Source organism: Lethenteron reissneri, chromosome 8 (assembly GCF_015708825.2).
Source record: "Lethenteron reissneri isolate LAM-NWPU_2019-01 chromosome 8, ASM1570882v1, whole genome shotgun sequence".
Classification (NCBI taxonomy): Eukaryota; Metazoa; Chordata; class Hyperoartia; order Petromyzontiformes; family Petromyzontidae; genus Lethenteron; species Lethenteron reissneri.
This window is the reverse complement of record NC_083786.1, coordinates 8,459,221-8,476,791: the sequence shown is the minus strand read 5'-3', so window position 1 is coordinate 8,476,791 and position 17,571 is coordinate 8,459,221. Positions and strand designations below refer to the sequence as shown.

The 17,571-nt window shown below is 47.8% G+C and overlaps 1 protein-coding gene across 1 annotated transcript; it reads left to right on the top strand.

Moving 5' to 3' along the window:
- Positions 1-1,520: 1,520 nt before the first annotated feature.
- LOC133361793 (guanine nucleotide-binding protein G(I)/G(S)/G(O) subunit gamma-2-like) lies at positions 1,521-6,460 on the top strand. The gene is made up of 3 exons (XM_061580792.1): positions 1,521-1,531; positions 3,933-4,095; positions 5,752-6,460. Exons 1-3 carry the CDS (start codon positions 1,521-1,523, stop codon positions 5,878-5,880), a joined length of 303 nt encoding a protein of 100 aa, XP_061436776.1. The 3' UTR covers positions 5,881-6,460.
- Positions 6,461-17,571: the final 11,111 nt, after the last annotated feature.

Below are 17,571 nucleotides of genomic sequence, written 5' to 3'. Positions count from 1 at the left end.
TATGTCACCTCCAAGAAGAGTATTAAGGCTCTGCGCGCAGGAGGATCTTGCAACATTGCGATAATTTGGCCGACTCCTCGTTAAGGAGTGATGATGAGCATCATCGATAAATACAATCAATGATATTATAATCGAAACATACAATCAATTATCTCTATCATTATGATGATCATCATCATAATGGTAGAAATCATGATGATGATCAAACAATGATCTCTACTATTATGATGATCATCATCATTATGGTAGAGATCATTGGTTGTATTTATTGATTACTTTAACATTGTCTATTCAAGGTCTCAAGGCGTGTAATCGCTTGCTCTGTCTGCCTGTCCGTACCGGGTACGCAACCATATTTCTCTCGTAAGGACGATCCAATACGAACTAATCTTTGGCATGAAAACAGTAGCGAATATCCGAACCGGTCCTGGGCTTCCCTTGGGTCGACTCAGCCTCAAATTAGTACAGCTGATTGCGATGCGTTGGCAGAGACACACGAGGCACACCCTAGAGTGGACATTCCCAATATACAATCGCGTTTCGCTATGACAACTAAACCGTCGGCTCCCGTACTCCTAATTAAACAATTCCTAAGACGTTGGGCTAAATGATGCATTTCATAACTCGTCATTATTGATGATTTATTTGATTGATCAATGAGGATAAACAATTGATTGATGGATGATAATGATTCGGTGATGAGTATTATGATTAATGATGATAATTTATTGATGATGGATGAGAAGCTGGATTGATAATGATTTATGATTATTTATTGCTTGAGATTATTGACGGATGAATGACATGATCGATGGAAGGTGATGACTATTGAATGGGTGATGATGATGATTACGATTCATTGTTGAGCAAGGTTATTTATAACTGACTGCCGGACGATGATTATACGGATGACAATGAATGATAATTATTATTGATTATGATGATGAATAACTGAAACGAGTGATAGATAATTATTTTAAATCAACACAATTATTATTTTCATCGTTCGATGATTGATACAATCGATGTAAATACCGTCGAAAAAAAAAAGAAACCCCGATGATTATAATTACAATGAATGGAATCGGGACAACGAAGCGAACGGGTTCCAGTGGACGAATCCATGCAAGTTCCACCTGCACGCAATCCAACTTCCTGCAGGTGCGAAACGTCGGACATCGTTCCAAAGAGCGGGGGAAGAGGTGGGGGGGGAGGAAACGAAAGCGGTGCAACGCGACGAAATGCAGAAGCGCAGCGGGAAAGGCGACATCATCCTCCTCCCATCTCCCACCGCAGGGAAGACTTCAAATTGACTCTCACTTGTAACACGACTCGGGCGGCGGCGGCGGCGGCGGCCGCGGTTGAAGCGGAGACGGCGGGTGGACACCTGGACACCTACTCGGTACAGGGTGGACATCAACCCGGCATAGGGTGGACATCGACTCGGCACAGGGTGGACGCGGCCGCGACCTCCCTGTTGGATTTGCACCGCGCGCGGCCGACGGGGAGCGAGGCGTGCCATGTACATCAGGTGAGTGTGTTCACCAGGTGAGCGGGGCTAAATCTCGACTTAAAGCTTTCGTGACTGCAAGGAGAATTATTTTATTATCTTTTATTTTTATTATTTTATTACTTCCCTTCTACGTGACTTTACCGAAAGAACCAGGAATATCTCGACTTAAAGCTTTCGTCACTGCAGGAATTCGTATTCTTTGGGTCGTTCGGTAAAGTCACGTCGATAGGTGCAATGAAACATGTTTCTTGGAAGCTATCTCCGTGACTTTGCCGAAAGACCCAAATGGGGTGAGCAGGGGTTGAGCGTGTGGGGTGAGCGTGTGGGTCGGATGGGGAGGGGTGGAGGAGAGCGGTGGCGGAATGGTTAGCGCACTGCGCTACGGACTCAGCGACCCGAGTTCGATTCGCGCTCACGGCCAACGCCAGCTACGATTGTCTGAGCCGGTCCTGAGCCTCCCCTAGGTCGACTCGGCCTCAAATGAGTACCTGGTGCGGTGTGTAAACATCGCCACTCGGGAGACAAAGGCGGCCGGGCGTGGTGATAAACACACCACCCCCCCCCCCTCGTGTGCCATCACGGCCTTCATAGGTGCTCGCTAACAGCACTTGCCCCAAAGAGGCTGTTGAGGCTATACGGAGGGGGGGGGGCAGGGTGGAATCTTTATCTTTGCAATTTGTGTGATATAATCTGCACACGAGTTGATTTCGCCAAATGTTGGCATCTTTCGTTCGTTCAATCATCCGTGATGACGTCGTCTTCGTCTTCTTCTCTGAATTGTGATGAAATATTGAAAAGGGAGAATATTCACGCGCTGGGGTGGATCTGTGTGGATGTGAAATAATGCATCTCTTTAAAGTGCGCGTGCCATTTCCGCTTGTCGAGTGCCGCTTCAAAGAGAACTTTCAACGACTCCCTCGTTGCTGCTCGCTTTTAAACCGCACTCTCAGCGCGCTCGTCAAATAACGGGGCTAATACTGGTAGGAACCTCCAGGTTACACCAGCCCACAGGGGATTATTGTGTCCGTCCGTCCGTCCATCGTGCATCCAAAAATGGGAGGGGTGGGGCTGGGTGGGGAGGGGAGGATGGGGAGGGGCTGGGTGGAGAGGGGCTGGGTGGGGAGGGGCTGGGTGGGGAGGGTGGGGGGTGAGAGGGGTGGGGCTGGGTGGAGAGGGGCTGGTCACCCCGTATTAAACTCAACGTTTAACCTACTCACGCCGGCTTGTGCCCGCCCTCACAGCCGGCCATATTTGCGGAATACACCACGCCGCCGTTGACCCTGGCCATTGACCGAGCAACCCAACGTTCCTACCAGCTCCCTCCGCAGCAGGAATGTGTTTGTATATATGTGTGGATGAAGTCAAACCATCCCCCACCCTCCCTTAACGACACTTGTAAGAGGACAAAGATATATTTAGTGGATTTGTAATAGTTGTCAGCATGCGTTTTACACCACGGGGTGGGGTGGCCTCGATTTGAATTGTAATTAAAAACGTCTTTCTTGATGGCCATTCTGCAATTTTTTTCTTACATTGGCTTTTATGGACCACTAATGCATCCACATATTTAAATGCCTTGCGCGTCCCGGACACGGCCGGATTTGACTTCGTTCCGTACGCATCCACGGCTGCATGAACCCATCCTGACATCTTGTTGTTATATATAAACACACAGACACGTGTACGTCCAAAACCCGCTCACTGACTTTGGTGGCCGTGAGCGGGAATCGAACTCGGGGTTCGCATAGCTCAGCGCGCTGACCGCTGCGCCACCGCTCCTCACATTCGCACGGTTGGCTACGTACGGTGCGAAAGAAGTTCAACACGAATTTCGATTTAAAGCTTTCGTGACTGCAGGGATTCATCTTCTTGGTTCTTTCGATAAAGTCACGTAGATGGGAAATAATAAAATAATAAAAATAAAACATAACAAACTATTTCTCGACAGACCTGTTCTTCACCTGAGGACGGCTGCTTGCGTTGTGGCCGAAACGTCGTGAGAATTATTTTATTATGTTTGATTTTTATTATTTTATTATGTTTTATTTTTATTATTTTATTATGTTTGATTTTTATTATTTTATTATGTTTTATTTTTATTATTTTATTATGTTTTATTTTTATTATTTTATTATGTTTGATTTTTATTATTTTATTATGTTTGATTTTTATTATTTTATTATGTTTGATTTTTATTATTTTATTATGTTTTATTTTTATTATTTTATTATGTTTTATTTTTATTATTTTATTATGTTTTATTTTTATTATTTTATTATTTCCCTTCTACGTGACTTTACCGAAAGAACCAAGAAGTTCAACACGACTTAGTGAAGCGGGAGGGGAGAGATGGGTGGGGGGCGATTGCACACTCCCTCCAAGACCTCCCTCATCACCCCGCCCCCCTCTTCCGCCGCAGCTCAGTGGCTCGGGGCCGCGGGGACCCGGACGGGGGGGGAGGGCCCCCCAGGCGAGGTGGCGAGGCCTCGGCGCACAACAGCGGCGGTGTGGCGGGGGGAGTCGCGCAGGCGCGGGAGGCCCTGGAGCAGCTCAAGCTGGAGGCCAACATCCAGCGTGTGAACGTGCGTACCCCCTGCCCCCCCCCCCCCAGGGCCATACAGGGCCCCCGCAGTACAAGGCATAGGCTGTGGGGGGGGGGTATTTGCAGGGGCGTTGATAGTGGGGGTGGCAGGGTGACCCCCCCCCCCCCCATCCAACTGTCTCACAAACCCCGCTAAGTTATATCGTATTTCATCCACGCACCCAGCCAACCATTCATTCACCCACTCGCATACTCACTCACGCAGCCACCCATTAATTCACACACTCACTCACCCAGCCACCCATTCATGAACCCACTCGGTCAACCACTCACGCAGCCACCAATTCATTCACCCACTCGCACACTCACTCACCCGGCCACCCATTCATTAACCCACTCGGTCAACCACTCACCCAGCCACCCATTAATTCACCCACTCAGTCAACCACTCACCCAGCCACCCATTAATTCACCCACTCAGTCAACCACTCACCCAGCCACCCATTAATTCACCCACTCAGTCAACCACTCACCCAGCCACCCATTCGTTCACCCACTCGCACACTCACTCACGCAGCCACCCATTAATTAACCCACTCAGCCAACCACTCAATCAGCCACCCATTCGTTCACCCACTCGCACACTCACTCACCCAGCCACCTATTCATTAACCCACTAAGTAAACCACTCACCCAGCCACCCATTCATTCACCCACTCGGTCAACCACTCACTCACCCAGCCACCCATTCATTCACACACTCACTCACCCAGCCACCCATTCATGAACTCACTCGATCAACCACTCACGCAGCCACCCATTCATTCACCCACTCAGTCAACCACTCATGCAGCCACCCATTCATTCATCCACTCACACACTCACTCACCCAGCCACCCATTCATTCACCCACTCGGTCAACCACTCACCCAGCCACCCATTCGTTCACCCACTCGCACACTCACCCAGCCACCCACTCAGTCACCCACTCAATCAGCCACTCATTCTTTCACCCAGCCACCCATTCATTAACCCACTCAGTCACCCACTCAATTAGCCACCCATTAATTGACCCACTCGCACACTCACTCAGGCACCTATTCGCTCACCCACCCACTCAGTCACCAGCTCGCTCACTCACCCACTCACTCATTCACCTACCCACTGACCCGACCCACTCACCCACCCACCTACTCACTCAGGCACCCATTCGCTCACCCACCCACTCAGTCGCCTGCTCACTCACCCACTCACTCATTCACCTACCCACTGACCCGACCGACCCACTCACTCACCCAGCCACTCACTCAGGCACCCATTCGCTCGCCCAGCCACTCAGTCACCCACTCACTCACCCACTCACTCATTCACCTACCCACTGACCCGACCGACACATTCACTCACCCACCCACTCACTCAGGTACCCATTCGCTCACCCACCCACTCAGTCACCAGCTCGCTCACTCACACACTCACTCATTCACCTACCCACTGACCCGACCCACTCACCCACCCACCTACTCACTCAGGCACCCATTCGCTCGCCCACCCACTCAGTCACCCACTCACTCACTCACCCACTCACTCAGTCACCCACTCACTCACCCACTCACTCAGTCACCCACTCACTCACCCACTCACTCACTCACCCACTCACTCACTCACCTACCCACTGACCCGACCCACCCACCCACAGGTGTCCAAGGCCGCTGCGGACCTCATGGAGTACTGCACCGCGCATGCGCAGGAGGACCCGATGCTCACGCCTGTGCCGTCCTCGGAGAATCCGTTCCGCGAGAAGAAGTTCTTCTGCTCCATCGTGTGACGTTGACCCTGCGACCCTTTGACCTTGACCCCTGGCACCGGGCAGCACGCGACCCTGACCCTAAAACTCCCAGCCTCCAATGCTGCGAATCTGACCCAAATGTCTGCCGTACCTCGCTTCCCTCGTCTCGTCACCATCTGACCGGGGAATTATCCGTAAATCGACACCTCCAACACTGAGATCCTAACCCCAGCACCAACCCGGACACTATGACCCTGACTCCATCAGCACTTTAACCCTCACCCTATATGTATCTATAACCGCTAACCACCAACCCCCACAACTCTAATATCCCCGCATTGTAGCCACATCCCTCTTACCGTGCAACACAGAACCCTCTCCCTGTGCCAAAACCCCAACCCCAAATCTTAACATTTTATAGCCACGCCTTCACACACCCCGCACCCATCAACTGAATCGCTGAAAACCTTGACTCTGAAACTCTGGGTCTGGTGACCTGCAAAACGTTTCCCGGCACACCAGGTCAATAATACAGTTAGTCCTCTACTTACGACGGAGATGTGTTACGACGACCCCATCGTAAGTCGAAAATATCGTAAGTCGAAGATGGCCTCGCCTACCCAGGAGTCTTTAAGAATGGTGATAATTTAGCAAAACAAAGAAATTTACAGTAGCGTACTGTATAAACTATATACTGTATGCATTTATTAATTACAATACTGTATTGCACAGTAAAATATAAAGTAAAAAAAAACAAGATACATTCTTAGCCTACCTATATGAACTGCAATTTAATAGAAAGTTGTTTCAGGAAACAATCCTATCTGCTATAAAAACATTTTTAACATACATTGAACGTATCGTATCGTGATAACCTTAAAATGAAATCGCTGAAGCTACGTATCATACACATGCATTGAACGTATCGTAACGTCTCATATTGTATTGTACTCACCAAGATTCTGTCCGTGGTCTGCATACTTGAACGATGTTAGGTTGTTGATGGCAATTTTGTTGTATCGCTATCGCCATCGTAAGATCGAAATATCGTAAGTCGGACCATCGTAACTCGGGGACTACCTGTATATCCGAATAAAAAGATGTCCAGTAGTTTCCCAGATGTCCAACAGTAGTATATACTGTAGTAGGGTTTTACCCTTTCAACTGGTACAAAAACTGACACCTTTATACAAGGCATCATGTTTGCAATAACCACAACACAAGCAGTCAAATGCAAACAAAAAGAAACAACTCTGATGATGATAATGATATATCATTATCAGAGTTGTTTCTTTTTGTTTGATATATAATTATCATCATCAGAGTTGTTTCTTTTTGTTTGCATTTTGACTGCTTGTGTTGTGGTTATTGCAAACATGATGCCTTGTATAAAGGTGTCAGTTTTTGTACCAGTTGAAAGGGTAAAAACCTACTGCTATATTTTGCCACTGGTAAAGGAGATGTCTCATAGCGGTCGGGAACCTATGGCTCGCGAGCCATATATGGCTCTTTCGGTGACGGCATATGGCTCCCAGACAATTTTGAGTTGAAAAAAATAAAGATAAAAAAATAAAAATAAAATCAGTTTGGAACTTATTTTAAAATACTTGTGATATTGCTTAATAATAGTGTGTCATTTTAAAGTAAACAGAAATTAGTTTTGAAGATAAAATTTCTCGGGTCACGCCTGCACGAAGCTCAACCTCACCACGTCGTATGAACCAGACTACTACAAGGCCATCAGCAAAACCATGCAGCACCAGAAGTTGCATTAAAAGTAAGACATTTGATTTATTATACGTTAAAAATTACTATATGGCTCTCAATGCAATATATTTAGAAATATTTGGCTTTTATGGCTCTCCCAGTCAAAAAGGTTCCCGACCCCTGGAGTAGTATATACTGTTTCTCGCTGTGGCTACTCGTGGTCATGTGCCCCGTCCAGTACTTTCCGTTGGCCCGTAATCTCGAGTTAGAGAGGGATTATCAGAATCGGTTTTTAGACTGGAAGAATCAGACGTCCGGCAGAGGCGGGTCAGAACGTTACAACAAACAAACAACACAACACACACGACATCTCAATTGCCTTTTACTGTATTGTTATTGTATGGGTGGTAAAGTTTAACTAAATTAATAAAGCGCACTTTTTTTTAAAGTGACATTCATCTCTTGAAATGTTTTTTTGTTACGAATGAATTTGCCTTGGGGTAAAGTTTACGACGGAAAACCTCTGCGTTCATGCGAATACTGCATATATTTGTAGGTTTCATGAACGATTACAAAGATCACCCGTATCGCATTCTTTTTTATCAGACTGTTGGGGTAAGTGCTGTGAGCGAGCACACGAGGGGGTCCGTGGCTAGCGCCACGCCCGACCGCCTCTGTCTCTCCCAGTGGCGATGTTTACACACCGCACAAAGTACCCATTTGAGGCTGAGCCGACCTACATGAGGCCCAGGACTGGTCCAGATCATCGTTATTGGTGTCGGTGGTGGCCGCGAGCGGGAATCGAACTCGGGTCGCCGGGTTTCGTAGCGCAGCGCCACGCACATCTCCATTGAAAACTCATTTCTTTAGAACTGCTTTTTTTTCTCTTCTGTACGTTCGTTTGCTGTCCTCCCCTCGCACCTCCGATTAGCCGCGGTTGGCTACGTACGGCGCGAAAGAAGTTCAACAACAACAACTGCCATTCGTCACTAAGTGGCGGTGACGTCACCACGACGCTTGTGCCAGGCCATGTGCACCTTGAGGCCACGTGAAGTGTCGAACGCCCGCTGGCAGGAGGTCACGGGGCAAACCCAGGTGCCACGGGTCGACTGACTGAGATGACCGAGATGACCGGCTGATGCACCACCTGTGCCCCCTACTGTGCCAACTTGCTGTGCTTTAGCCACCCTGCGCTCCGCTCGTTGTTGTGAGCGTCGCTCCTCCGCCCTCCGTTGTTGTTGGAGGGCGACTTCCTCCAACTGCCCAGTAGCGTCCTTCACGAGCCTCCTCCACAGAGGCCGATTATGACACCGCTGGTACCAGTCATCGGCAAATCCACTCACACACGCGCGCACATACAACGTGTGCCCCCCTGAACGCTCACGCGTGATCCCCGCAGTCACCAGCGGCGGCTACATTCACAACGGAGTCGACTCAGTGCCGGATGAAGCTAGTGCGAGGCCTGTAGCATATGTTATGAAGGGGCCCTAAAGTTAAACAAAAACTTAAATATTATAACACAATCTTTTTTACTTGCATAGTAAAGTTATCGTATTTTTAAATTTGCTATGCAGCCAGATAATATGACAAATCGCTAAGCGTAAACACCCATTCGTTTATAAAAGTTGAAGGCGGTATAGTACTATAGTAATAGAGCAAGCGCAGAATCACCGAACCGGGATTGATAGCTTGAAAGCATTTAGCGCGGGGCCCTTGAAAGTGCGGGGCCCGTAGCTACTACAACATACGTAGTAGCTACTACGTATGTAGTAGTAGCTACTAAATATGTAATAGCTACTACATATGTCGAAGCTACTACTAGCTACTTTTGCTACGAGGATCATCCGGCACTGCGTCGACTAGCGATGCCACCAGAGGGCAGTCCAACGCCAGAGACAACACAACAAAGGTCCCCCACGCGACTCCCAGCCGCACACTCACCATCGTGTTGAACAGTGGCGCGTGTGTGTCTGTGTGTGTTTCCTCGAGGCGGATTGCTCGCAACTTTAGTGGCGTGATAAGGGGCCGTCCATAAATGACGTCACGCACCTAGGGATGGGGGGGGGGGTCAGACATTTGTGACGATGTGTGACGAGGGGAGGGGGGGTTGAGAAATGTGACGTCACATCAAAATACGCAACTTTAAATAAATATAGAATTGTTATAACAACACTCCTACAACATCAGAGTGCAGCGCCACATTTAATACGCACTATCGACTCTGCACGTGGTTGGGGATTCTCGGTGAGACCCACTTGTGAGTCGGCCAGGCTTGGGCCGCTCTTTAAGGGCTGTGGTGGCGGATTATTTTTGGGAAAAAAAATGGTTCTTCTTGTTATGCTTCGTTGCCGACCCCTGACCGTGGAATTCCAGTTCACCGTGGGAGTCCAGTTCACTATGGAAGTCCAGTTCACCATGGAAGTCCAGTTCACCATGGAAGTCCAGTTTACCATGAAAGTCCAGTTTACCATGGAAGTCCAATTCACCATGGAAGTCCAGTTTTCCATGGAAGTCCAGTTCACCATGGAAGTCCAGTTCACCATGGAAGTCCAGTTTTCCATGGAAGTCCAGTTCACCATGGAAGTCCAGTTCACCATGGAAGTCCAGTTTTCCATGGAAGTCCAGTTCACCATGGAAGTCCAGTTCACCATGGAAGTCCAGTTTACCATGGAAGTCCAGTTCACTATGGAAGTCCAGTTCACCATGGAAGTCCAGTTCACCATGGAAGTCCAGTTTTCCATGGAAGTCCAGTTCACCATGGAAGTCCAGTTCACCATGGAAGTCCAGTTTACCATGGAAGTCCAGTTCACTATGGAAGTCCAGTTTACCATGAAAGTCCAGTTTACCATGGAAGTCCAATTCACCATGTAAGTCCAGTTTTCCATGGAAGTCCAGTTCACCATGGAAGTCCAGTTCACCATGGAAGTCCAGTTTTCCATGGAAGTCCAGTTCACCATGGAAGTCCAGTTCACCATGGAAGTCCAGTTTTCCATGGAAGTCCAGTTCACCATGGAAGTCCAGTTCACCATGGAAGTCCAGTTTACCATGGAAGTCCAGTTCACTATGGAAGTCCAGTTCACCATGGAAGTCCAGTTTTCCATGGAAGTCCAGTTCACCATGGAAGTCCAGTTCACCATGGAAGTCCAGTTTTCCATGGAAGTCCAGTTCACCATGGAAGTCCAGTTCACCATGGAAGTCCAGTTTACCATGGAAGTCCAGTTCACCATGGAAGTCCAGTTCACCATGGAAGTCCAGTTTACTATGGAAGTCCAGTGCACCATGGGAGTCCAGTTTACCATGGAAGTCCAGTTCACCATGGAAGTCCAGTGCACCATGGGAGTCCAGTTTACCATGGAAGTCCAGTTCACCGTGAAAGTCCAGTTCACCATGGAAGTCCAGTTTACCATGAAAGTCCAGTTCACCATGGAAGTCCAATTCACTATGGGAGTCCAGTTCACCGTGAAAGTCCAGTTTACCATGGGAGTCCAGTTTACCATGGAAGTCCAGTTTACCATGGAAGTCCAGTTCACTATGGAAGTCCAGTTCACCATGGAAGTCCAGTTTTCCATGGAAGTCCAGTTCACCATGGAAGTCCAGTTCACCATGGAAGTCCAGTTTTCCATGGAAGTCCAGTTCACCATGGAAGTCCAGTTCACCATGGAAGTCCAGTTCACCATGGGAGTCCAGTTCACTATGGAAGTCCAGTTCACCATGAAAGTCCAGTTCACCATGGGAGTCCAGTTTACCATGGGCCAGGGGTCGACAACCTGCCACCCCGGAGCCGCATGTGGCCCATGAACGACTGTTTTCTCACAGTTCTTTATTCAGGAGCCATCGTCTCGTATTCACCGCGTGTGTGCATTGTGCCTCTTGCAATATTGGTGGTTTATCATTTTTTTTTACCAAATTCTCAATAAATGGATCGTCTTGTCGTTTTGTTTGTCGAGCCCCCTGTCACAGACAATAAGGGTTCATAATCAACGTTTTTGGGTTAGATCGCGCTTTTATAAATGTGTCGTAACCCTCCACCACCCGACACGGCCAATCAGCAAAAAAGTGTCACGTTGACAAAAGACAAATAGTTCACTGCTTTAGCCGACCGGTGTGTTGAAGCGTGAAACCACAACATTTACCATTTTTGAGTACGACGTTTCGCTGGTAATTGCATCCAGCATCAACTGGCAATTCGCCAGAATGGTGAGGCTCTGCTCTGGCTCCCGTTCTTATATAGAGCAGCAGCAGGGTGACGTCATCATTAACTCATCACGTGTTAAACTGACAAAAAAACCGTGGTAAAGGCGCAGCACATGCAATTGCCCGCTCACGCCACCGTCGGCGGAAGGGAGGGGTGGGGGCCTCCGCGAAAAGTGAGCTTCTAGAAAGCCTCTTGCGAGAGGGCACTTGGCCTGCTCTTCCACGCTGGTCAGTCGTCTCCGAAGAGGGTAAGAAAATAACCCGTAAAAACCAAGGTTTTCACTATAAATCCTTTATATGCGTGGCATCGGTTTTATTTTATTATTCATTTCTGTTTTTCTTGCGTAAAAGTTTTATTTTTATCACATTGGTATTTTAAATAAAAAAAATGTTTCACGAAAATAAATTGTCACGCACAACGAGTCTGTGTGCAAAATGTCAGCTCGATTGGATCACGGGAAGTGGGTTAAAAAACGACCGAAAGATTTGCACGGTCGTAAGCGCGCAAGCAAGTGAACTTAATATAAAGGATTAAAAAATTAGACGAACGGTTTCACGTTCGCGGGGGCCCTTCGATATTCGTGGCAACTCAAGTTTTTGCCGCAGTCGGGACGTGGAATTTCCACCGCTGGCGGCTCAGGGTCGCTTGTTGAGACGGCGCTCGTTCGACGTGAACCGGACCTCGCCCGCTCGACCAGCGACGATAATCATCGGCAGCAGCCATGGTCAATCCACTGCTGGACGAAGGCAACTCATAGCCGTCGCCATCTCTCACCGTCTCGCGATGCCAACGCGTGTCCAGCATGGCTCCAAGTCGAGGCTGGACTTTCTCTCGGGCGCGTTCCCTCCCTTGGCCGCCGTTCCGTCATTGGTCTCGACCATCGGCCATCGCCGTCATCATCATCGTCCTCGTCCAATCCAACGACGTTTCGAACCCAAGCCCGCTGGTGACTTTCCTTCACAATCACGGTGACGTTGTCTCTAACCTTTTGCCGTGGCGTGGGGAGCTTTCTTGCAAATATCAAAGTGCTAGAATAGGAAATAATAATATTAATTTTAATTTCATTTTTTACCTACGTGACTTTACCGAAAGAACTAAGAGTATGAATCCTTGCAGTCACGAAAGCTTCAAATCTAGAATGTTAGAATAGGGTTTTACCCTTTCTGGCAATAAAACCGGTGTCACAATGTGCATTGTCTTTGTGCTGTTCGCCTTTTGGCATCCTCTGGTCTAACACTGATTGAGACCAGGCCCTAAAGAAGCCTGTCATCGTCGGTGTCGACCAGCCAGCTTCAAAGACAATTCCACACATTGCCAGAGCATGTTTGTGTTTGCATGCTCAACACAAGCATGTGTGGTTAATGCAGACATGATTCCGTGAAAAAAGTTTTCTGTTTGGTGTTTGAACATCTTAACACCTCTTCTTGGTTCTTTCCGGAAAATCACGTAGAAGGGAAATAATAAAATAATAACAATAAAACATAATAAAGTAATAAAATAATAAAAATAAAAATAATAAAATAATAAAATAATACAAATAAAACATAATAAAATACAATTCTCACGACGTTTCGACCACAACGCAAGCAGCCGTCCTCAGGTGAAGAACAGGTCTGTCGGAAAGACAGCGTCTTGTGTTGTGGCCGAAACGTCGTGAGAATTGTATTTTATTATGTTTTATTTTTATTATTTTATTATTTCCCTTCTACGTGACTTTACCGAAAGAACCAAGAAGATGAATCCTCTGCAGTCACGAAAGCTTTAAATCGAAATCTTGACACAGCTGTTTTATTTCCTATTCTTATATTCTTTGGGTCTTTCGGTGAAGTCACGTAGAGAGGTTCAAAGAAAATAACAAAAAAATATGAAAAAACGACGACGTTTCGATCACAACTCAAGCGGTCGTCATCCATTTTTTTTCTTTCCTCCTGATGACGATCGCTCTTGAATCGGGTGCAACCGCAACAAACAAAAAACAAAAACATGAACAAGAAAACATCTTAAAGTGACTATGTGACTAAGTGCAAACAGAAAATGTAAGAAAAGACGGCGAAATATTGCAGAAAAAGCACCTTACACCAACGCTGTGTGCAAAAATCCCAGTGGGATGCAAGTCAAATATTAATTCCTGCAGTCGCGAAAGCGTTAAGTGCATATTCTTATACTTCTGCCGGATCTCTAATTTTATTTTTAAAGTGATTTGCTCACTTTGTATTCATGAGAGCCCAATGTCAGCACTGCAACATCTGAGCTGTAATCTCAGAGACAAGGAAGAAGAATACACAGCGTGCATGGGGTCCATTCCTGACCCTTCGACGCGTCTTAAATACTGGAGCCCAGAAGGGCAATCACCTGGCCAAGCCCCTCCCTCACCTCGCCTGCTTCTGATGAGTCTCGTGTGCCCGAAAGCGTCGATGCAACTGGTAGTGCCGTTCAGAACGTCAGGATGTTGCAATGTACGATGTGGGAAACGATGTGGAATAAAACATATTTTTCAATTTCGATTAAAAAAAGTTAATTGCTTGACCTATTCCTTTCACTGCTATCGTCTTTTTTGTATTTTGTTTGTCGTTGTAACGTTTTGACCCACCACTAGTGGGCATCTATTGTAAAAAAGAAGATTATTCGCTCATGGGATTCCTCCAGTATTAATCAAGATTATGATTCTGATCCACGTGTTCCTCTCCCAGTTCTCTCAATGGCATTCCAAGCGTGGCAGCCCTCTTCCCCATGCTTCTGTGCACACTTTTCAACTCTCGTTCCATTTCCTTTATCAGTGCCCGTGCTTTTAATACAAACCCGGTACTTTGCACTAATTACAAGACACACATTCTATTCTTCAGAGTCTCGTTCCTTCAGAATGTCGATTGGTAATGTACTCAGCAGCGGCGAGCCTCGATATTTCTCGGATGGGCGACTGCTACGCATCGCTGTTGGACGGCAGCAGAGGGCAGTGTGCAGCTTACAACGACACTCTTGTCGATTCCAAACATGCTGTACGGCGTGTACACTCAACACGGGGAATGGCTTTAAAAGTTGCATAATTATCTCCTGCAGATGTAGATACACACTGGTGTTTTTTGTGTTCGGTAGATGCCACTGGTTCTTCACGTTTTGCAAATGTAGATGCCACTGGTTCTTCACGTTCTGCAGATGTAGATGCCACTGGTTCTTCACGTTCTGCAGATGTAGATGCCACTGGTTCTTCACGTTCTGCAGATATAGATGCCACTGGTTCTTCACGTTCTGCAGATGTAGATGCCACTGGTTCTTCACATTCTGCAGATGTAGATGCTACTGGTTCTTCACGTTCTGCAGATGTAGATGCATCTGGTTCTTCACGTTCTGCAGATATAGATGCCACTGGTTCTTCATGTTCTGTAGATGTAGATGCATCTGGTTCTTCACGTTCTGCAGATGTAGATGCCACTGATTCTTCACGATCTGCAGATGTAGATGCCACAGATTCTTCACGTTCTGCAGATGTAGATGCCACTGGTTCTTCACGTTGTGTAGATGTAGATGCCACTGGTTCTTCACGTTCTGCAGATGTAGATGCCACTGGTTCTTCACGTTCTGCAGATGTAGATGCCACTGGTTCTTCACGTTCTGCAGATGTAGATGCCACTGGTTCTTCACGTTCTGCAGATGTAGATGCCACTGGTTCTTCACGTTCTGCAGATGTAGATGCCACTGGCTCTTCACGTTCTGTAGATGTAGATGCCACTGGTTCTTCACGTTCTGCAGATGTAGATGCCACTGGTTCTTCACGTTCTGCAGATGTAGATGCCACTGGTTCTTCACGTTCTGCAGATGTAGATGCCACTGGCTCTTCACGTTCTATAGATGTAGATGCCACTGATTCTTCACGTTCTGCAGATGTAGATGCCACTGGTTCTTCATGTTTTGTAAATCTAGACGCCACTGGTTCTTCACGTTCTGCAGATGTAGATGCCACTGCTTCTTCATGTTCTGTAGATCTAGATGCTACCACCGCCATCTGTTGCGCGACGGTTGAACTTACGACTCTCGGTCCGAACGGGCAACTGGACATACGGACCAGGTTTGTTCGTATCTCTGAAAGTTCGTACGTCGAATGCTCGTAAGTAGAGGAGTCCCAGTTCTTGCCCCAGCGTGGTGAAGTATGGTCAATGAACCCCCCACGACGCGAACGGTGTCGGGGGAGGGGGCGTGGTAAGGGGGCCTCATCCAGAAGTGGATTTGCAAAAGCGCTCTGCGGGAACAAAAGAAAAAAGGCAAAGTTGCTCAGATAGACAACCTTTTAATATTGGGGCAAGTGCTGTTAGCGAGCACCTATTATGGTGGGCACGGCACACGCACAACACCTGCCTTTGTCTCCCCAGCGCTGATGTCCAAACACCGCACCCGGGTCCACATTCAAGGCTGAGTCGACCTAGGTTAGGGGACGCCCAGTGACCGGTTCGGATAATCGTGACCGGTTTTGGTGGCCGTGAGCGGGAATCGAACTCGGGTGGCCACGCCGCGCTCACAACCGCTGCGCCACCGCTCCCTCCCTCCCTCCACACGCACGCACACTGGCCACAAACATCAATCCCTGGGGTTCCGTATGTGTGTGTCCGTAATCGTTTATTAGGGAAAGTTGAAACGCAGAAGGAGAAAGCTGGCTACGCACGAGTTCCTTCGCCTGTGTGTTCCTCGTCAAGGGCAGGCCGATAGACGGTGCCGGCCTGCCTTGTGAAGATAACTATACAGTGAATGCATGTCTTGTGAATATATAGAGACAGTGACTGCCTGCCTTGTGAATATGTCTAGACAGCTACTGCCTGCCTTGTGAATACATCTTCGCACTCACAGGTAACATCACTGACTCCCGACACTCACAACGCACTAGCCACCCAATCTAAACTATAAACGAAACTTTTTTGTTTGTTTCACCAGATAAGGTACCACTGAGCTGCAGAGCTGTTTTTTTTTCAGAAACGACCTGGGCACAAATGATAGCTCAACGAAGTGGGCTTATCATCGTGTGGAAATGTATCGCAGTCAAATACTCTAAACGTGTGATGTTGATTCAAAATGTGGAGGGGGGGGGGGGGAAACGGAGGATCCGGAGAAAAATTCACGCGACCACGGAGAGAGAGACACGCAAACTCCAAATATACAGCAGCAGGCGTCATGGTCGGGAGCGAACCCACGACCTCCTGTATACCAAGCGAGGTAGTTAACATCTCCTAGCCACCATGGCGCCATATTCACCACCAACAGCACCCTCAGCAGAATCTTCGTCCACGGTGATTAACTACGACCAGCTACTCGTCACGATAAATAGCACCACCACCACCATCATCGTCGTCGTCATTACACCTAGCATGCATTCACAACGGCCACTCATGATTACCACTACCACCCTCTCACTCACCACCACGCTAGGGAGACAAAGGTAGCCGGGCGTGGTGTTGGCCACCCACCCGTTCATGTGCCGTTCCGGCCTTCATAGGTGCTCCTCGCTAACAGCACTTGTCCCTACAGTCTGTTAAGGCTACACGGGGGGATCTTTGTATTTTGGGCAGCGGTTCAGACGATTATCTGAACAGGTCCTGAGCCTCCCCTAAAAGTTTGTCAAGGCTATACGGGTTGCGGGGACCTTGAGTATGTTTGTTTGTGTGTCGGGGGGGGGGGGGGGGGAGTTGTGGTGCAGTGGTCAACGAAAAATGCTGAAAATCCCATGGACAGCCAAAACCACCAATACACAAGTTCTGCAGGATATGGGCACTGACAGGCAACTGCTGAAGCCCATCATTAGCAGGAAGTGTTACTACCTAGGCCACATTGCCCGAAACGACCAC

What these genes read in the sequence shown, in the direction of transcription:
- LOC133361793 (XM_061580792.1), top strand. An exon ending in CCAACATCCAGCGTGTGAAC is followed by an intron (nt 4,096 to 5,751) that starts GTGCGTACCCCC and finishes ACCCACCCACAG; the next exon opens with GTGTCCAAGGCCGCTGCGGA.